At 48.9% G+C, this 21056-nt stretch overlaps 3 protein-coding genes across 8 annotated transcripts in view; 1 reads left to right on the forward strand and 2 right to left on the reverse strand.

The window, feature by feature from the left end:
* ENKD1 (enkurin domain containing 1) overlaps nucleotides 1-1461 on the reverse strand; it is a 13050-nt gene extending 11589 nt beyond the window's left edge. Inside the window, exon 1 of the mRNA XM_041400814.1 lies at nucleotides 1323-1461. The gene's annotated coding sequence lies outside the window, so the exon portion shown is untranslated. The remainder of the gene's footprint in view (nucleotides 1-1322) is intronic.
* GFOD2 (glucose-fructose oxidoreductase domain containing 2) lies at nucleotides 1125-13267 on the reverse strand. 4 transcript variants are annotated; one of them, XM_041400810.1, is made up of 4 exons: nucleotides 13138-13267; nucleotides 7947-8294; nucleotides 4485-4739; nucleotides 1125-3395 (listed from the first exon to the last, which is right to left on the reverse strand). In XM_041400810.1, exons 2-4 carry the CDS (start codon nucleotides 8203-8205, stop codon nucleotides 2497-2499), a joined length of 1413 nt encoding a protein of 470 aa, XP_041256744.1. In that variant the 5' UTR covers nucleotides 8206-8294; nucleotides 13138-13267; the 3' UTR covers nucleotides 1125-2496. The 4 variants fall into 4 exon arrangements, with proteins under 4 accessions (XP_041256744.1, XP_041256745.1, XP_041256747.1 ...); XM_041400811.1 differs by lacking the exon at nucleotides 13138-13267 and adding an exon at nucleotides 8477-9412; XM_041400813.1 differs by lacking the exon at nucleotides 4485-4739.
* Nucleotides 13268-13299: 32 nt separating this feature from the next.
* On the forward strand, nucleotides 13300-19716 carry LOC121333972. 3 transcript variants are annotated; one of them, XM_041400817.1, is made up of 6 exons: nucleotides 13300-13432; nucleotides 16747-17139; nucleotides 17535-17585; nucleotides 17964-18059; nucleotides 18521-18567; nucleotides 18857-19716. In XM_041400817.1, the coding sequence occupies exons 1-6, from the start codon at nucleotides 13300-13302 to the stop codon at nucleotides 19043-19045; spliced, it is 909 nt and encodes a 302-aa protein (XP_041256751.1). In that variant the 3' UTR covers nucleotides 19046-19716. The 3 variants fall into 3 exon arrangements, with proteins under 3 accessions (XP_041256751.1, XP_041256752.1, XP_041256753.1); XM_041400818.1 differs by having other exon boundaries at nucleotides 18521-18558; XM_041400819.1 differs by lacking the exon at nucleotides 13300-13432 and adding an exon at nucleotides 15388-15517.
* The last annotated feature ends 1340 nt before the right edge of the window (nucleotides 19717-21056 follow it).

Below are 21056 nucleotides of genomic sequence, written 5' to 3' on the forward strand. Positions count from 1 at the left end.
GGGCGGGCCCGGCCCGAGGGCCCCGCCGGCTGTGCCCGGGCAGCCGCAGCGCACGGGGGACGCTGAGCCCCGGCCGGCCCCGGTCCCTAATGCACAACATCCGCGTTAAGCACACGGGGACTGCACGGGGCAATCCAGGCTTCACGGCTGCAATCCGCTTCGCCCAAACGGGCGCTCCTGCGGTCACCGTGCCGCTCTGGCCGTGCAGCGCAGCTTCAGGCTGCAGGCAGCCACGAGAGGCCCCTTTCGCCTCTCCGCACAGTTCTGCGGTCGTGTCTCTTTCTCACCCAGCAGTCTCGGCACCCTCCTTCCTTCACTGGGACCAGCCGGAGATGTTTTGTGCTTCTTTCTTCCCATAGAGAAGGAGCTGCGCTTTTGATTTGTTCTGCCCAATACAAACTTAGTGACAAAGGCACAAAGGAAGGTTCTCAGTTCCAGAAGGACAGCTTCGAAACAGCCCCCAAAATGGCATGAAGAGTCAGGGCTCTTCTGTCTGAATGAAGGTGGTGAGTGCCAGGTGAGCTCAGGACACATTGTCTCATCCATTTTACACAGCACACAGCCTCCACAGGCAGTAGATGCTCACACCTATGGCAGGATCAGAGTACAGCTCCTGGCCCCACACAGGACAGCCCCAAGAATCCCACCTGTGCCTCCCAGAGCACTGTCCAAACTCTTCCTGAACTGTGGCAAGCTTGGGGCCACAACCACTTCCCTGGGGAGACTATTCCAGTGCCCAGTCACCTTCTGGGTGAAGAATCTTTTCCTAATATCCAATCTAACCATGCACTTCCTCCACACAGCTCACAGTAGAGATGAGAATGTGCAGAGCACAAGAGCAGCCATGCTCCTACCCTTTAAAACAGCACAGCAGACTTGTTTCTGTCAGAGTCTGGAAAGTAAATATCCAAAGGTAAATACCTAATTTACACACCAAGCAAAGAAAGTGGTCCCATCAATACTGCAGGGATTTTGCTTTTTACTTGGTGTCTTCTGGCAATTTCTACAATAAATGGGGAAGGACTCACCAGATACTGAGTCCCAGCTCTGAGCCTCCTGTTCACTTTTATTAAGACGGTTTTAGCTTGACCAAATCAAACACAAGCACACAGTTGCATAGAGAATTCCCTCAACAAACACAACTTTTTATTTCTGTAGAAAACATGATACTTTTCAGGAAGGTCCAGCTTATGGAACAGCAGCGTGCATGTTAATATACATAAATACACAGGGTTACAATTTAGTGGGAAATAACATTTTAAAAAAAAGCTTTCAAGTACACAAAACAAATGTAGTAAAATTAGACTATCCTTTCCACATACCTGCCTCAGAGAGAAACATTTCTCAGAAGGAATGAACTTCCACCCCATCATCTGCCAACAAATCTCTCCACTGGGCACCAGCTGCAGGAGGGCGTGAAGATGGGCTGGACCAGAGGATTAATAGCCAGTGTTTGAGATCAAGAGCACATTTACCCATGGCAGTTCAGTCCCTGTTCTCTCAACTACCAGGATGTGTGTAGTGTGACAGTTACCCAGCCAGCACATTAAGAGAGCTGCAAGAGGTAGGAAATACCTCCTTCCTTCCACTTTCAGGTCCCTGAAAGGTTCATGCTGTACTACTTTGTTAGCCACGACACTGTGGCAATCCTGTGACCCAGGGAGGCATTTGTCATTTATTTAGTAACAGTCACAGAAATGAGAACGTGGCCCCACAGGCACGGCACTGGTGCTGCCAGGCAGTAAACACAACTGACATAAGCACAGAGCTTATGGAAAAACAGCTGCTGGATGCAGGCAGCCTCTTGAATAGAAGGAATAATGTCTACAGATATGGAAGAATAGCTCAATGCATCACAGACTTCCTGAATATTTTCCTGCCAAGACACCAACAACAGAGAATTATAGTATCATTTAAATAAAACATCAGTTTGAATGAATTTGAAAGACATTTACCACACACAGGAAGCCAAAAGGCTGATCCTTATGTTACTAACTTTAATCCATTCCTTCTGCTTTGTCCAAGTTCAGAGACTTGTTACATCACTGAACTTTTTTCTAAAATTTTACAAACTGAGGATTAAAACATAAATCAGTCTCCCAAGAGAGAGGAAAAAGGCATCTGAACAACAGATACTCCCTGATCTTGCTCTGTGTGCTTTCATGGTTAAATCAGCAACCTGTGCAACAGGGGTTGTGTCCCATTTCCAAGCCATGCAATGGCAGAGATCCCACAATTCACTTCAGCTACTGCAAGTGCAAAGGGCAATTCAAGTTTTCCTACCAGTCTCCAAGACAAAAATTAAATGTTTGCAAAAAACAGAAACATTTAAAACTCTTCAAACAATTTAAACCAGAACTGTTCCTATGAGAACATATTTTACATGTTTAAAAAAACCAAGAAACTCAGGCTATTAAATAAGAATCTACATATCTTAAAAACTGGGTTTTTTTTTTACATTACAGCCAGAAGTAGTATTTTCCAAGGTAGGAATGTTCATAAGTTATTTCTTTGAAGTGCCTCACAGAGGTTTTGGTTGGCATCTGGTTCCTCAGTCATCACCTCCACAGTCTCCCACTCACCTGACCTACTGGATTTCTTGATGGCCTCTACCACACTCTGCATGTACAGGCCATCCTCAAAAGAGGCTGCCATGGACACAGGTTTATGATCCCATGTCCGACGGTCTTCCTGGTCCTGGAAAGACTGCCTCAGGGCTTGCACCATGTACACCATTCCTTTCAGGTAGAGCAGCGGGATGTCCTTGAACCCCTTATCCAACAGGCCCTTGTTGACAGGCAGAGAGTCTGTAAACAGCAGTTCCTCCCGGAGCGCGGTGTTCTTCTGCCCGTACAAGTCTGTCCCACGAGCTATGAGGCGGCCGGCAGAGCCCACAATCATGACCTCGTGGATGAATGACCCAGGCATGTTGAAGTTGAGAGTCACAGTGCAACAGACGCCGTCGCTCATGAGCATCTGGAAAACGCAGAAGTCGTCGCTGGTGACGTGGCGGATCCCGCTGATGGCCGTGTTCTGCTTCACAAAAGTCTTGAGCAAGCCGTGGACCTTCTCAGCTCTCCTGCTGGTGAGGTGAGTCAGGAGGTCGATGATGTAGGTGCCCATGGTGTGCAGGCCACCCCCTCCCATGAGCTCGTCACAGATCCAGTTGTACTGGTGGCTGAGCAGGCTGCCCCCGTAGACTCGCACGTCGCAGATGATGACGTTGCCCACGTAGCGCTCCTCGATCAGCTGCTTCATCTTCACGAAGGCGGGCAGGAAACGCAGCACGTTGCCAACGATGCTCATCAGCTTGGGGTAATACCTGGCAGCTGTGACCATCCTGAAGGCATCCACAGAGGTAGCAGCTTTCTCACACAGGACGTTCTTCCCTATTCCTGCAGCACAAATGGAAAAAAAATTACAATATTTAGCACACTCGAGGAAAACACGCTCACATGCCCCAAAGGTTGTCAAGAAGTGGTGGTTTTAAGAGTTGGGCTTTCCTGCTGCAATTTCTAAGGTAAAGATCTGGGAACTAAAGTAGGAATGCCAAGTCCAGCAAGACTCAATGCTGTTTCCAAGATGCTTCAGTTGCACCGTTGACAAACTCTCACAGAGGGAGGCTCCAAATAAAGAGAGGATTTTCACATAATGAAAGATAAATGTCCAAATGGCATCACATGGCATCTAAACAAGACACACTATGAGTGCTATAGTTTACAAATTATTTGAATACCTGTATAGCCTGAGGAGAAAAAAAAAAAAAAAGCCATGCACCCTGCAGGGAAGAAGTGTGTGTGGGGGGGAGATTTGATTTTCACTTTGCATTGCACTATCACCATACAATTTTATTTTTTTAAATTAATACAAATGGGACATACAATTTACTTATATATAAAAATGTATATTTATGAAAGATATACATACAGATTCTATGTACAGAACACAAGAATTAGAAATAATGTTTTGGTAAGTGGACTGTTTTAAAACAACCCTTTCTACTTAGAAAGCAAATCATTTTGGTCTGCACAAACCTGTTGTACAATCAGACAAAAGGTGACTGAGTTACACAGACAAGAGCTGCACCCCCAAGCTGACCCACTGCAGTTATTGCTCCTGATGCACTTTACATTGTGCTCAGCCTAAATCAATGGGGCAGTCAATAATCCTCTTTTTCCCTAACTGTAAAGCAGAAATTAAGTAATACAAAAGAGCATGACAGTACAAGTTTTAACCAGTTCTTACATTTGGAGCTTTTCTGGTATCCCCCTTCTCATGGCAGTGCTTTACTTTTACTGTTTTTTCCTGTTTTACCTCTGTTCTGATCAAATACTTATCTAAACATTTTTCAGTGTAATAACCAAGTTATTCCTAACACGGTTATTATAGACACTAACTGGGGCTGCCAGACCTGAAGGTCAGTCATGGCACACCACAGTTTCTGCCCAAGAATTTCAGGAATGGCTGCACACGGCGCTGGGCACCTCTCAGAAAGCTCCTCCTCAGGCAGGAGCAGACTGTGCTGTTTATTGACTCCCAGTGAGCAGGTACAGGCACTCCAGTCGGTCTCTGGACGCGAGGAGAAGGCACATCCCCACGGCGGCTCCCGCTCTCCGTGCTCCCTCTCCCGGCTGCACCCAGCCAGCCCTCCCGGAACCCTCCGAGCAGGCCAGGGGCCAGCACGCTCCCGTGACACAGCTCAGCCGGGGGATAGCTAAGGAGACTCCGAACTTCTGCTTCTAACAGACACAAGTGAAATCCAGTCAGAAACAGGGAAGACTACAAGGGAGAAATCCCCTGTATTGATACGAGTCTACAGCAGCTTTAACGAACAAAGGGTCAGGTCAAACTCCCAGTGGACGCCCTGGCTGGCCATTGGTAACCCCCCATTTTAGGGACCATTTCTGAGTCCCCTGTCCCCAGTCCTGCTGCCAAGGCAAGGCACAACACAGTTCAGTACTTTTCAGGGCTAGCTGAAGCACCTGACAAGTATCTAGAGCTGCTTCAGTCCAGTTTATCTGCCTTGTTTAAACGGTGCTCATCTCCAAGGCAGGTTACAGTAAAGCAGCACCAGAGAAAGCAAAGGGATGCTCACAGCATCCTGAGCAAATCTGTACCCTCAAAGCTTGCAGAAAACCAAAGTGACTCTGGCTCCATGGGAGCAGCTCTGCAGCCAGTGCTGTGCTGGTGCTCCCCTGCTGCCCAGCCTGGGGACAGCCCTGTCACAGCGGGCTCTCCCTGCTCTGCTGAGCAGCCTCGCCCTCGCTCAGTGCTGTGCCTGTTGTGGCAGCCCAGGCTGAGCCACCTGAGGAGCTAAAAGTGGCTGATGCCTTTTTTTGGGATGGCACACTGACAGCTGGGCACAGCCCACAGCCACTGCCAGAGTGCCAGGATGACACCTGGGAACACATAACAGCTCTGGGATAATCCTGCTGTTGCCTTCAGTGGAACATCCCTCCAGCTGTCCCCAGGCTCACAGAGATGGCCATGAAGCAAGGACCGAGCCAAGTCAGAGATGGCTACAAGGTCCCTTACCAAGGTAATGGCCATGCCTTTTGTTTTTCAAGGCAGTGCAGCTTACATCCCTGGGATTGTTACTATTGTTTTGGTAATGAATAACCTGAACTTTGCCCCATATTGTTTTCCTAAACCACAGCTGCAAAATTTTCAGTTGAGGCCCTCACCAGCCAGGAGACGTGATGGGTGCATTTAACTGTGGAACATGAACCACAACACAGACATTTGGTGAAATTTATTTAGTTCCTCTGAGATCAAAAGAAGCACAAATTTAAAGAGAGCTTCTTGCTTTGCCTGTTGTGGAGATAAACCATAAGATTACACTGATTTTAATATGAACTATCCCCTGGGCTTTGATCTCTTCTGTCTGGTTCATGAACTCAAACAGTGTCACTGCTTTGTCCCCAGGCTTGTTCATGGATGCCTGTCAGCAAGAAACTTACACAAGGAAACTGCACCACCTAGAAAAACTGGGTTTTTTCTCCTCTTTACCAAATGGAAGCACAGGTTTTTAAAAAAGTAGAAAAATGTACAAAAATAAGTGATAAAACTCCACTTTAAAACAAACAAACAGACCAACAAAACACAACACACAAGACCATTATTACTGCACCACTTCTGACATTTCCTAAAGCCCAGTCTCTTGGCAAGTAAACACCAATCTGTTATAAACAATTCACAGCAAATAATTCTCTGATTATATTCATCACTGTATCAATCTCAACTTCCAAACAAAATGTTGCTGCCATCTTTGGCCCTCCCCTGGTTCTGTGTTCCTTCAGAACATTCAGGCACAGGAAACCACCCAACACTGGCTTTAAATAAGTCATGATATACTGGGCAGCAGACCTGCAAATACCACTGCAATGAACCTGGAGAGCTGAAAGGCAAGGTCAGCACCACACTGGCCTGAGATGTCTGCCTCAGTTTACAGACCAGGACATCTCAGGACAGAGGAAGTGATTGTTACCCTTTCCTGCTACATCCATCCATCTCCCTGGCTTTTTCAGCCTTCCACTTCCTATACTTGCATTCAAGCACACATACAACCTCTGTATTTCTGCACCAGCTTTACCTCCCTTTCCTCCCCTGGATAATGTCCTCTTATGAGTTCCCAGCCTTCAGAGAAGGAATCCCAATCCCTTTTACTTAATAATCCATCAGAGAATGGTGAATCCTCTCCTTTTTAGCCGACTTGATCATCAAGAGCCACAAGACCTAGTGAAATGCATATTACCTAACAAATGCTTTAAAGAGCTTTTAGCATATTTGAAGAGATAAATTCTAACCTACAGTTCAAATATTTAAAAATCAGAATACGTTAAAATTCAAAGGACAGTACTCCAACAAGGTAAACAAACTAATCCAACAGTATAAAAAAGAAAAGGAAAAAAAAGCCTGAAATCTTACTCTGCATATCTAAGTGGCATTGCAAATGTTTGTGCAGGGACTTGTTTACTTCCAAAAGAAATTACTGTAGAGAAAAGAGGTACAACAAACAACCCGGGCTCACATGGTCTGAGATTACCTGTCCTAAAATTAACTCGTGTATCTCCTGTAAACAAAGTAAAAATATCACCCTTGTTATTTACAGAATTACACGCAAACTGACACCCACGCTGCTCTCCAGGAGAGGACATTAACACTACAAAGTCACACACTGGGGAATTAAGAAATGTCATGATGCCTGGGCAGTTGGCTCCCATCTCCCTGCCCAACCAGTCTGGGTGTCATCCCTTCTTTCTCATCCAGCTGGATTCCTCCTGCTGTCCCCACCATCTGCCCTCCTGAGTCAGGTAGAAGGATTCCTCCAGCTGGGACCACATCAGCCTGCTATGGACATGGATGTGCCAAGAGTGGTCCAGGTAGTGGCCAGGGTCACAGCTAAAACAGCATCTCTTAGCTCCTAATTCACAAGATTCTACTGAGTGTATACAAATATTTTTTCAAAGTCTTTCAACTTCCAAATTTGATTTTACTTGTGGAGAAAGCATAAAGCAGAGCTGAACAACCTGCCCCTTCCAAGCAAATCTCAGTTTCCTAGAACAGAACATGGGAAAATTTAAAATTAATTAAACAATTTGTTTTGGCTTTTTTTTTTTTGTTGTTGTTTCTCTGGTTTTTTAAAATGGGCATAAAGCCATTTACCCTCTCATTATTGTCTCTGATACAGCCTTTTATTACAAATTTCCTACCATAACTTCAGTCTGACCCAAGCAAAATATTTTAGCCCAACTGGTTCAAGCAGATCTATAAGCAATTATTAACAGTATTTAAAAAAAAACAAACCAGGTAACCCTTCTCACAAACGCCACACAAAATTTTTAGCACCACATTTGCCATTGGTGCAACCAGAACTGTGCTGGGCTAAATCTCAATCTGCCAACAAGCTACAGATTTTTGGTCCAGCTCCAAGGACAAAAAGGTACCTAGAGCCTTCACAGCAATTTGCCGAGTCAGGGGTGGAGGGATGTTGATGCAAACCAAATCCACGTCCTGATGCAGCAAGACATCGTCAGTCCGACTGGTGTAGAAGGAGATGTTCATCTCCTCTGCCAGCTGCTTGGCTTCCTCTTCAGTCTTGCCCCAAAGAGCCTCAATGGAGAAGCCTTCTGCCCTCAGCAAGGGCACCAGGACCCGGGCAGCACTACCAGTTCCAAACACACCCACTCCAGGGAGCATTTTCATTCTTCATTCATTCATTCGAGCATCAGGGTCTACGCACAGGCCTTCAGTAAAATGGTCGGCTCCTCAGCTCGGTGTTCCATCCACATCTCCTAAAATGTGAAAAGTTACAAGTCATTATCAGCAAAAGGCACATTGTGGTATCAAAACACACCTGCCCTGAATGCCACCTTCTGTCCTTTGTATGGCTTTCAACATTCTCAAACATCCTAATGACAAAAACCAAAACGCCCAAAAGGTGCAATCTATAGAGATGCAGTACAAAGGGACAAACCTAATAAACCTGTTGCAGAAGAAGGGTGAGAAAGCAGCTTGACAGAGTCATCTCCTCAGCTTCAAAACTCAGCACACGGGGACAGAAACACACACAAGAATGCAGGATAGACCAGACACAGGCACAAACTGGGAGTGACAGGAAGCACCAAGAGGACACGACATGGAGTCTGTCACACCAGCAGTAAAAGCAGTGCTGCTCTATTTGTGATGATGTAAGCTCCTAAATGAGATAAAGGTTTGTGAGATGAGGTAATAGCTTTTATTAGACCAATTGAAATAGCTGGAAATAATAGACATGCTTTGGGACACATAAATCTTTCTTCCAAATTAAATACACAAACTGAAAACAACTACTTGGACCTTAACAATTTTATGGCAAATAGATAAGTCAGCCTAGAGAAGATTTAGAAAATATGTCCTGTGGGGAAAGCCTGGATTCAGTGAGCTTGTTTTGCCTGGGGAGAAGCCCACAAGGAGAGAGAATGCCAGTGTTTAAATACACAGCAATCTGCTTGCTGAAAGGAAAAGGTGCTCCTCTGTGTCCACTGTGGGTAGTTAAAAGCTTCACCTAGGACAGTTAAAAATATCTCCTTCTGCCAATGCCACTTAAACTCCAGGAATGCAGGGTTTGCACAGAATTATTATATTCCCTACACACAAACTATTGGTCAAGTCACACTCCTTTTGTTCTTCCAATTCCTTTGAGCCCTACCTGCCAGTCTGCCCCAGCACAGCTGCTGCCCACAGCTGGCCAAACTGCCTTCAGCACTCGCTTTAGCACCAGCTTCAAGGAGAGATGCCACAAGTCTCCTCAATCTCCGACACCACAGAAACCTACCAAACAAACCTTTCGTTCTGTGCCTTTCTGAATTCTCATCTACTACACCCACTTGACCTTTTTTGAACTTTGTTTTTTGAGAGAAAAACATGACAAACTCCATTTTCATTAGAAGCTTACAATGAAAAAACAAAGACCAGATTTAAAAAGAGAAGTGGTACCAGCACCAGATCACCTTTGGGAAAGACACCTATAAGCAGCAAGAATCACAGCCTGTTTCAGAAACAATGTTACTCATTTCCCCATCCCAAGATACTCACATTAAGTTACAACACATGCAAGCAAACCCTGACACAGCACTGGGCAGTACCAGCACAGAAGTGGAACCACTCCCAGCCCAAGTGCTTTGTTTGCAGTCAGCATCTCATTAGTCTGGGGGTGCCCACGCTGCCCAGCTTGTGCCATGGAACTGAACCCCGGACAAATTCCATTTTCATTAGAAGCTTACAATGAAAAAACAAAGACCAGATTTAAAAAGAGAAGTGGTACCAGCACCAGATCACCTTTGGGAAAGACACCTATAAGCAGCAAGAATCACAGCCTGTTTCAGAAACAATGTTACTCATTTCCCCATCCCAAGATACTCACATTAAGTTACAACACATGCAAGCAAACCCTGACACAGCACTGGGCAGTACCAGCACAGAAGTGGAACCACTCCCAGCCCAAGTGCTTTGTTTGCAGTCAGCATCTCATTAGTCTGGGGGTGCCCACGCTGCCCAGCTTGTGCCATGGAACTGAACCCCGACTGAATTCCTTTGTATTTCTATAGTACAGACACTAAACTAAAAAACAGAAATGCTTGAGAATATTGATCTTGCAAAATGCACAAATGCTTACAGATGCTATAAACAGCTTATGAAATATTTACTTAATTAATTCAGTATGTTTTTCCTTATTCTGTGTGATGCAGCATTTGCTGTGATACTGTCACTGTCATTCTTTATAAAGATGAACAAAGCTCATTGGCATAAACTTTTTATCCAGCATTTAGCAGAACACTCAAACAAGGCAGTGACAAGATCAAAAGGATCTTGAAAATATTTCCAAGTCTGCATAAAAGGGTGGGACCCTGGAATACTGGCAAGGATGATGGCTTCTACCCAGGCTTGCTTTATGTAAATCACTCAAACAAAAAAAAAACCAAAAAAACAAAACCCTTGCAACTGGATGGACAGCTGGCATAACTACTGAAGTCCCCACAAATCTGTTTAGCAGTTTATGGTATGGAAGAGTTAAAAATTCTTACAGCAGAAAGAACATCTTTGTTTGAAGGGATACAAAGTGAGGTGGAGCAGAGACCAGGTGAGTGTGTGCCTGCTTGCACAGATCACACAGACGTGTCTAACTCACACAACAGTTCAGAAAAGGCTGAATTCATTGAAAATGCTCCAGGAGAAATGTGCAACAGGAGCCTCCTGCTACTCAGATAAGCTGATTTCTCTAACAATCACTCAGTTTAAGTGTTACTCTTCCCTGTTTTCCATCCAGTTGCCCCTTAAAAAATAAGCCAATCCTTACATGGGGCAAACCACAGAGCAGTGGAGCACGAGCAGAACTGAGCTGAGAGAGCTTTAGAAAGGGGGTACACGTGGGTGCTGCAGCCTTCACACACACACACACACTGCAGACACACTCCAGGGCTGGCAGGAGAGGGATCCCAGCCCAGGCCAGCTGAGGAAACAGCCTAAACCCTCCACGTCAGAAAAAGGCCACTGCTGAGGACAGGCAGCTGTAATTAACAGTTTGGGAAGAAGGAACAGGGATCTCAGAAGAACAGCACTGTGCAGCCACAGAAGTCCCTGGAGCACCATCATCTGGAGCTCTACGTGCACATCTGGTACTTCTCCTCTTCTCAGAGGTGATCAAAAGCACCAAAATCTCCTGAAAAGGAAGACCTAAGCAAGGAAATGTTTCAGGGTTTTTTTCATCCTCAGTTTGGATGAGACATCACAAGTAATAAAGTCAAGAGTGGCTTAGGATGGAGAAAACCAAAATTTTCACTGTCCTTCACCATATAAGAGCACATCAAATGGAGCTCAGAGAAGGCAGGATCAAAACAATCTGAAGGAGGTGGTTCTCCTTGCATCAGTTTTTTAAGTTGTGAAATGCCCGTGCCATGAGACAGTGCAGACATTTGTCATTTACAGGGAGTGAAAAGACAGACTCCTGTCTATCCACTGAGGTTCACTGAATGCACAGAAGTCACATCTAGCACTGAACTGAAAACCAGAGAAAACTGATTTTGGCAGAGCATGGGAACACCTCTGAGAAAGAAATGCCTGAAACAGGAACCAACACCAGCTTAGAATTAGGTACAATTTCTACATATTTACTTTAAAACCCACCAAGCCTCAAACAAGACTCAGCAAATTAGTTACAAAAATTAAAATCCTAGTGCATCAACCTCTCCAGCAGTCAAACATTGGAATGAACAATTCAGTGAGAACTTCCCCCAGAAAATACAAAAGGCAGAGCTCTTATGGGCAACTGAAAGCAGACTGCAACAGGTATCTTGCATGTCAGGAGATAAAAATCAATTTCTTTTTAACAGATATGAAATAATCAATCCTACAACATCATTCTGACTTAAATTTTCCAACAGAAGCACTTAAGACCTCTGCCATTCCTTTTTTTTTTTTTTTTTTTTTTTTTTTTTTTTTTTTTTAATGTGGCCACAAAAGACCTTCATTTTTGCTGAATTTCACAGTGAGTTTGACGTCTCATCCTGGTCATAGAAAGGGGCTTTTTGACTCTTTTGGTACACATAGCAACAAGAAGTTTGTGACCCAGTGCAATGAAAAACCTGATGGCTCCAACAGCATCCCATTCAATTCCATGTTGAAGCAGTCTGGGAGCTCCAAAGGCAGAAGTCTCAAAAACTAGATAGTACAGTCAAGGATCACAGGGCTCAGAAACTGTTGTGGACCATTACAGAAGGCCAAAGGTAGTGAAAATAACAGCCCATGTTCAGAAAGGTGCTGGCCAGGGTAGCACTGACTCTGCATAAAGAGAAAGCTTTTCACATGTCTCCAACTTATCCTAAGAAGTTCCTTTTGGGTTCCAAGAAAGACGAGACACATGGTGGAGGAGCTCACCAGCAAACACTTCTGCCCTCTGGCACGAATACACTTGACGCTGTGTATGGAATGGTTCACGTGTTGATGTCAAAACTGACGTGCTTTCTTTACCAAACGTGCTTTTGATTCGGCGCCAGCGGGTTGTGCGATAACCCAGGAGCGCACAGCCTGCAGGAACTCCCACCACAGCTGGAGACGAGCCCAGCACAGCTCTCTGTCCTTCCCGGCCTGCATGCACAGCAGCAAAGGCCCCGTTCCAGGCACGGCACTTCCCACAGGTGCCGCCCGAGGTCCAAGGTGGCAGCGAGGACCGTGCCGGGGACGGCAGCAGCTGGGAAATCCCGGGAAGCAAACCGGCCTTCGCGCAGAGCCCGCGGCACGGCCGCGGCAGCCCCGGGGATGCCACGGGCACGGCCCGCGGGGCTCCGCGCCGCCCGGGGCAGCGGGGCTCGGGCAGCCGCTCCTCGGGCTCCTGGCAGCGCTGGACGGGACAGAGCTCACCTGACCTCGCCTCACCCCTGGAACCGGGCAGGGCTCACCTCGCCTCACCTCCCCCTTCAGGGGTCAGGACGGGACAGGCCCCGCCTCACCTCACCGGCCCACACCGAGTTGGTACCCCCGGCCTCTCCCCAGCCGCTCGCGGCCCCGCGCCCTCCGGCAGGAGCGCGCTCCCCTCGCCGCCCAGCGGCCCCGGGACAGCGGAGGAGCCCGGGGGGCTCGAGGGGTCCGAGCCGCCCTCACCTGTGCCCGGCCGGGCCACCGGGGTTGTCCCGCCTGGCGCATCCTCGGGCCGGGCGCGCTCCCGAGGCGGCCGCGCGCTCCCGGGGCGGCGGCCCTGCCCGGCCCGCGCATGCGCGACAGCCCGGCGCCGCACCGCCCCTCCGCCGGGCAGCGGCCCCCAACATGGCGGCGCCCAGGGGGCTTCAGGCGCCGCTTGAAGGATGGCCAATCCTGAGGCTGGAGATGGGCGGAGAGGCGGGACTTATGGTGATTGACAGAGACAACAGCCAATGGGAGAGCAGCGCGATGAGCTGTGGTGAGGCGCTGTGGGTTCTCGGGCTGTGCCCTGATCGGGGTCCCGGGGGCGGCTGCCGCTTCCTGAGGGTGCTGTGCCTCACGGAGGGAGCCCGGAACACCGCCAGTGTCTGCAGCACCTCCTGCTCGGTGGCACCAGCTGCTCTGGCGCTGGCTCTTCCGTGCCCAGCTCCGTGAGGGCTCAGGGGCCTCAGATCGATGTGCCCCCGAGCCCCGTCAGCCCCACAGTGCTGTGAGGGCGGGATCGCTTCTGGCGGCCCTGCGGGGACAGAGCACCACGACACCCAGGGAACAGCGCTGTAAAGGCACCGCGGGCCGACTGAAAACAGCGCTTCTCAGAGCGCTCCTCATCCTCCCCAGCCTCGCACGGGGCCTGCTCGCTGCTCCCAGCAGCTGCAGAGGAAGACCTTGATGGCACGTTCTGTATTTCCCCCGTGCCCTTCAAGGGAGTGGGGAGCTCCTGAGGGACTCTGCAGCCTCCCTGTTGCTGTGGACATTGTGTAGTGCCTGGTGTAGCTGAGGCGGGGCACCCTGTTATTAACAGTAGCATTGCCATTTCCTGCTCTCTTTTCTCCTTGGCAGAGAGCACCATGGAATGTGGCTGTGGAGTTGGAAGGGGCTCTGGTAGGAGTGCACCCCTGTGGAGTCAGCAGAAAGCAAGACATTAACCTTTAGTTCCACCGGCGCTACAGCTGGGAACAGGGGGAAGGCACGTCCTGCTGGAGAAGGTCTTGGCTTCATCAGTGCCAGGAAACGTGAGAACCAGAATAGAAATGAAAAGGAAGGAAGCAAACAAGTACACATCATTATGCAGTTGTGAAATGAGAGAATGTGAAGATTCAAATGCAGACAGGAACTGAACATCAGAAAGAGCATGGGATGACATGCTGAGGTCCAGAGGGGAGAGCAAGAGGGATACAGAACCTCTCACTTGTCATTCTCGTGGATCTTGTGCCATCTTATCAGCAAATATCATGCTGGTGTTGCTGCTTTCTCGTGTGGGTTGGTTTACAGATGAGACCTCAGCTTCAGCCAGGAAGTTCCACTGGCTGGTGGAGCAGAGCTCCAGTGAACAGCCTTTCTTCTGGAGAGACGTGTGGCCAGGCTGTGTGTGCCCAGCATGGTGTGGAGGGTGGTTACTATGGATGCTGATAGAAACTAAAGGGGAGGAAATGGCAGATGGGAAGAGGTTGTGCTCTGAGTGTGAAGAAGAAGAGCAGTGGCTGGCAGTGGGGAGCAGCAGAGATTGCACCCACAGAGGGGCCTGCACCTGCTGACTGCTGCCCATGTCCCTTTGGTGGCAAGGGTGACACAAGCTGTGTCTGGTCTGGTGGATGTTCATGTCCCTCATGCCAGAGGTGCAGGGAAATACAGGGAAGTGGCAATGAAGTGACAGGAGCTGGGTCCTCATGGCCAGAGTGGGGGCAGGGCTCTGCAGGGCCATGTACATCCCACAAGCAGAGCACTCTGATCAAGCCCATCCCTATGTCAAACCACAAGTCCCTTGGGTGGCAGGGTGTGTGTGTCCCCACCTGGGCTCAGCGGGAGCACCTCCGATCACCAGATGGGTGTGGACATCACCCCAGCCGTGCCGCAGCACCGCTTCCTCCAGGGGCTCCGTTCCCTGGGGTGAAACCAAACAGGCTCGGGTGGCGTGGGGAGGTGGCGCTGCCGGAAGCTGGGGAAGTGGCAGGGAGCTGCTGGGCCGGGCCCTGGTGGAGTGGGGATGGCCATCAGCAGCTCCCGGGGCATTACTCGGGTCTCCCAAGTATGTGGTCAGGATGAAACCAGAGGAGGAATCAGAGAAGAGAGCAGATAAGAACTGGGCTGAGGCAAGAGAAGGGGAAGAGAGGGGAAGTCTGTGAGGACAGAGGAAACTGCCTGGCCCAGTGGTGCAGGGGTGAGGTCCCAGCAAGACTTCAGCTGCCCTTGGCTGAGCAGTGACCCCGCAGTGCAGGGAGAGACAGAGGCTCCCGGCCGATCCCACCAGGCACCAGCACGGTCACCATGAGGCTGTTGGGAAGCATGGAGCCCTGGCTGGCCAACACCTTTCTGCCCCTGCTGCTCCTCACCTGGCTGCCAGTTGGTGAGTCCCCCAGTGCCCTTGCCTCTGAACTCTTCCCTCTTTGCTTGTGCCTGCAGAAGGCGTGGAAAGTCCCTGCTGCTCCCCTCTTGCATCATGTAGCCCCTCTTCTGCAGCAGCACCTTGCCATGTGCCTTGTAAAGGGGTCCCCCTTGCAGCTGTGCTTGCACAGGCTGTGAGCTCCAGGGGCTTTGAACCAGCTTTGCCTTCAGCAACAGGGAGAGAAAACAGCTGGGGGGAAGGAAACAGAAATGCTTATAAGCCTGATTACTGTGGAGTGGGGTCAGCTTCACAGGGCAGATGTGGATATTCCTTAGGACAAAACCAGCTCTCCTATAGGGTTTTTTTTACAGCCAGGACTTGCTCACCAGATTTCAGCCACAGTTGATGTGTTGGTAGGGTTAGGTCTCATCTTGCAGTGTCTGCCCCAGGCAGGTTTGAGCAGCACAGCTAGGGAGGTGAAGTGGTTTAATGTCACCTGAGATGGTGGAAAACAGCAGAATGGAGGGGGTATGGAGAAGAAAAATTATCTGGCCCAGCTCATCTTTGCCAACGTGAACAAAGCAAATGCAGGAACGTAGACATGCAGGGTGGAGAACACAAGGAACACGTCCAAGGGCAGATGTTCTGAACTCAGCAAAGGTGGTAAGGGACAGAAATCCACTATTCCCTTGGAGTGGAAAGAAGGACTGAAGAGAGGTGAGAGAGGGAGGACTCAGCTGAGAACATGTGAAGTGACTTCAGCTCAGAGAGTGATTCTGAAGTACTCCAGAGTGAGCATTATGGGGTGGGATGAAGCCAGAGAGGCTGCAGGGAATCTGTTTACTGTATTTTCTTTGCTTCTCCAGAGCTGACCATTCTCCACTGCCAATCCCCCAATCCCACCTCATGCTCCATGAAATGGTGGAGCCTGAGGCACTTCCTGCTTGGGTGCCTATGTCACTGGTGGAGGAGATGCCTTCCCCCCATCCTCACATTTTCAGTCCTTCCTGAGGCACAGAGAAGTTTGTGCACTGCACAGCATCCAATGGCACAAGTCAACATGCAACATTTCAGTGTTGAGTGCTTAGCATGGTTAGAATGCTTAGAATCATTAGCAGCCAGATTTGAAAAAGATCATCAGCTGCTGCAGAAAAATGGTCACTTGACCATGACTTTCATGAGTGACACGTGGGACATGACCCTGTAAGGTCATCTATATTTCAGCTATCCCCTGGTTTTGTTTCCTCCAGGAACAACCAGTCAGATGGTAAAGCCAGTCACCACTGTGCAGCTCGAGATTGGTTTGGAGAATCTCACAGTGCAGGTGAAGTGGTACAATCCTGAATGTCTGGAGAGGGAGAATCAAACCAACACTGTGTTTCTGGGAGAAAACTGTATGAATTTCACCAGCTCAAACCTGTGTACAGCCCACACAGGAATCTGTGTGTCTGGGGTCTTCTCTACAACACCTAACTCAACAGGTGCTGGAAATCAAACCAACACTGTGTTTCTGGGTGAAAACTGTAGGAATTTCACCAACTCAAGCTTGTGTACAGCCTGCACAGGAATCTGTGTGTGTAGGGTCTTCATCACAAGACCAAACTCGACAGGCACTGGGAACAGCACGCAAGCAGCAGATCTCAGTAAGTGGCAGTGGGTCTGTTTCATAGGGGAGAGGAGTGGGCAGAGCAGGATGCTACCTCCAGCACTCCTCTGGTTCTTCCATGCTTTGCTTTCCCTGAAAGCATCCTGAGAACTGGAGGAGCCAACCCAGCACAGCAGCTTTTGGCAGATTCATCCCACCATGGGAGAGGGGGATGGAGCTGGGGGGCGGAGCTGCTGGGCTGTTGGTTCTTTCCTAGGACCTGCCATATTCTCCAGCTGCAGCACATCAGCCAACTACTGACATGGCTGGAGCTGTGGTGGCAGGAGGGGCACAGCCAGGACTGTGGGGTCAAGGCTCCTGCTCCAAAGCAGAGCAGGGTGCACGTTGTTCTCTGCCTCTGGGCACTCTCTCACTCGTGTTTCTGCCTTTCAGGCTGTGGCTGTGCAGGACCTCAGACTGATGTCACAGGGAAGATCTGGACAGGTGTGTCCCCACAGTCCCCTGGCTGCAAGAGTGGAGGGCAGAAGGAGTCTCAGGGAAAAAGAGGGAGGAGCAGTAAGGGAGAAAACAGCCAGATGTTTTCCCATGAGTGGGTGGGACCCGCTGCCACACTGGGGTAGGCACCAGTGGATCAGAGGCTGTGATGCTCGGAAGGGCCTCTGATGCTCCAACTACCCCCTGGATGAGTTTGGAGACCATTCCCCACTGGATTTGGTCAGCACCCTGAAGCTGTAGATGGTTCAGGGTCTGGAAGCCCGAGTTGGGAAGAAGCTGACCCTGCCATGAAGGAGGCAGTGGCAGCAGGTGTCCCTGCATGGGGGGTGGTGGCTCACGAGTGCCTCTGTGATGTTGTGTGTGCAGGACTCCTGTGCATCCTCCTTGGCTTAGCGGTCGGGACGCTCCTTTACATGCCGGTAATTGGCTTCCTGCTGTGGCAGTGCAGAAGGAACAGAACAGGTTGGCATTTCTTCCTCCACTGCTGGTCTGGACAAAGTCAGACTTGGGAGATGTCCATCTTTGACATCCTACTGCTCTTGCTTGCTCTGTGTTCCCTTCACAAGTCCTCCTGAACCAGCTGTCCCAGTGTGGTGAGAAGGTTCACCCCCCTCCTTTCCTTCTGGCCAGTTGATGGTGGGAGTCTGGTTATGGCACAGCCTGTTGGGTGATTGAAACAGGTCTTCATATCCAGAAGTGTCCATCTCAGAGCTCTTCTCCAGCCCCTCCAAGGGCTTTTATGCCCTTACCAACCCCTGCAGCCCTTTGACAATCTTCAGAGCCAAAGAGCTGCAGTGCCTCATCCTCTCCCACAACAAAAGCAGGACCAATGCAGATGTTTGCTTCATTCTTTCATTATTTTCTTAAAATAATGATCATTGTCACTCTTTTAGCTACTATTTAAACTAGGTTTCCTTTTTCAGGAGAGCTCATGAGTGGGGAAGTGGCAGAGGGGAATCAGGTCAGTACGGTAAGCCATGGGGGGCTTTGCACATATCGCTTCCTCCTCCCTGTCAAAAAAAGCATTGTTGAATACCCACTTAAAGGATTTCGTAGTAAAATCAGCTTTGCTTTCTGAAAACATGGTCCTAAACACTTACTAATTCCTATTAAATAAGGGCTTATGAGTGTTTGAGTAGATGGCACTTCTGAGCAATCTGGGTGGTGCTTGGGTAGCACAGAGTTGTGCCAGTGGAAATATATTAGCAGGGGAGACAGAAAGAAAAGCCAAGGCTCTACTCATTGCTCTCTCCCTGCAGGCAGCCCCGGTGACAGGGACTGAGGATCTGACCTATGCCAACCTGAATTTTGAAAAGAAGGGGACAGGATCTGCCTCCTCCAATGTCATTTACACTGAGATCAAGCCATTGCAACAGAAGCAGAGTGGTGGGGATGGCAGTGCTGCCTGCACAGAGGTGGATGTCTCTCCCAAGGAAGAGGGCAAGTGAGGGAGGTGAGCAGCTTCTTGTCCACTTTTTGGGGTCATCCTCCTCAAAAGCCAGGTGTTAGCTCATACAGCAGTGTAGTCTTGAGGACCAAAGACACCTATTACCCCTGAGTGGCTGCAGAACCCTGCTTTATTTTCCCCTGAAGAAGCCATGTCTCACGGTGAGGACAGGGCTCTTGAGCCCGTTCTCCCCTTGCTTCTGCAGCTCCAAGCACTGCCAAGCCTCAGCAACTATTTTCACTGTCTCCAGTTGCTGACAGGCTCCTCTAGCTGCTTGTTCCATGTTCAGGAACGACACTGTACACTGTGTGGCCAACATGGTGTTCAGGAAGAGCTTGGTCCTGGATGTGCTGGATGGCATGTGCTGGCCATGAGAAGTCCTAGAGCAATATTCTGGATTTTCTCTGGAGCAGGCACCTGTTGTGATGTGGGTTGACCTTTGTTTCATTCACTCACTTGAAACACAAGGGGCAAGGATGGAAAAGCATTGCTTGCTTCACAGAGGTGCTGCTGCAGTGATGCACATGGATCTGCTTTGTACTGAGAATAAATAGGTTTTTTTGCTGGTTTGGTGGTGAATACCCTTCTCGTGGGTAGAGCACTCTCTTTTGTACTCTTTTATTGATAATGTTGTGTTTATTGTGAGTTTTTCAGTAAAACTGTGATTCCTACATGTGGTCTCGCCTGGTGTTTCCTCTGCTGTTGGAGGAGGAGCAGCTTGAGTGGAGTTAACTTTCCCACTGGGTTTCAAACCAGCACATAGTTCTAGTGATTTAGTGTTACATCCACAACAGGTGCTGAGGTTCAGAGATTACCCCAAAAAGAGTCCAGGTCTTCTGGGTTATTCTCAGAGCATATGATCCAACTTGGGCAGATGTTCAACCATTAAACAACCCACCTCATCAGCTTCTCTACCAGGCATGACATCATCAGCACCAGCAACATCCCTGCCACCAGTGACATAAACACCTGCACAAGCCTGGCAGTGATGGGGTAACTGTTGCACTCAAACATCTTTTTTTCTGACCTAACAGGATCCCATGATTCTCTACAGCCAGGCTGGGTGGCCCTTGGGCTGACCAGCACAGCCCTTCTCTTGTGTCTATAGGATGAAATTACTTATATTGTTATTTGAAGGAGAAAAGGGTTTTAAAAAACCTTCAACTAAGAGGGACAGACTGCTCATGAATTCAAGAAGAGCTGAGCCAGACACCTAAGACTTGTACTAACAACCTTGGTAGCCACTTATTATTGCTGAGGGAAGGAGGGGAAGTTCAGAGGAGGCAAATATAGCTGCAGAGTTCTTCAGAATCCCACTGGTCAAAACAGAAGGCCATGAGGAAAACCACAAAGGACACGAGCAGAATGACATGCTCGCTAAACTGCCAAGAGGCAAAATTGGAAAGCCGAGGTGCAAATCAAATTAAGACTAACAAGGGCTGCCAGAGGCTCTGCATTTACTTAACTGACTGCCTTAAAAAGAAGTGGAAGGAAAAACATGGCTCATTGCTTCACCAGGAAAGAGTTATTGATCAATGAAATTGAGGAAGCTGGGACATTCATAGTGCTGCATTTGCATCCTCCTTTATGCCCAAGGTTAGTGGGCATAATGCTGGGATAGCATTTTTAACAGGGAACCAGGCAAGAAGCCATGAAATAGCCTTGGAGCAGTAACAGCAGTGAACAAGGGGCAGGGAAAGGCAGCCAGGGCTGCTGGAGGAACTAGCTGAGGCAACCTCTCCAGTGCAGGCAGGAAGGGTGGGGGAAATCTTTGCCCATTGGCTATTTTTAAAAAGGTGAAGCAGCTGCTATGGCCAGAGTTGAGCCTCCAAATTTCACTTCTCAGAAAGATGCTATCACAAGCAGTTGAGCAACTGTGTGAAGGTAAAGCAATAATAAACACAATGCTCTCCTTGTCCCAAGCTCCTCCATATGCAGAGGGCCCCTTCTCCCTGTGTGCTCCCAAGGCAGGTGGGTGAAACATCCACAATGGGTTTGCAAGCCAGGAGCAC

This window comes from Onychostruthus taczanowskii, unplaced genomic scaffold (genome assembly GCF_017590055.1).
Source record: "Onychostruthus taczanowskii isolate IOZ18803 unplaced genomic scaffold, ASM1759005v1 scaffold18, whole genome shotgun sequence".
Taxonomy (NCBI): domain Eukaryota; kingdom Metazoa; phylum Chordata; class Aves; order Passeriformes; family Passeridae; genus Onychostruthus; species Onychostruthus taczanowskii.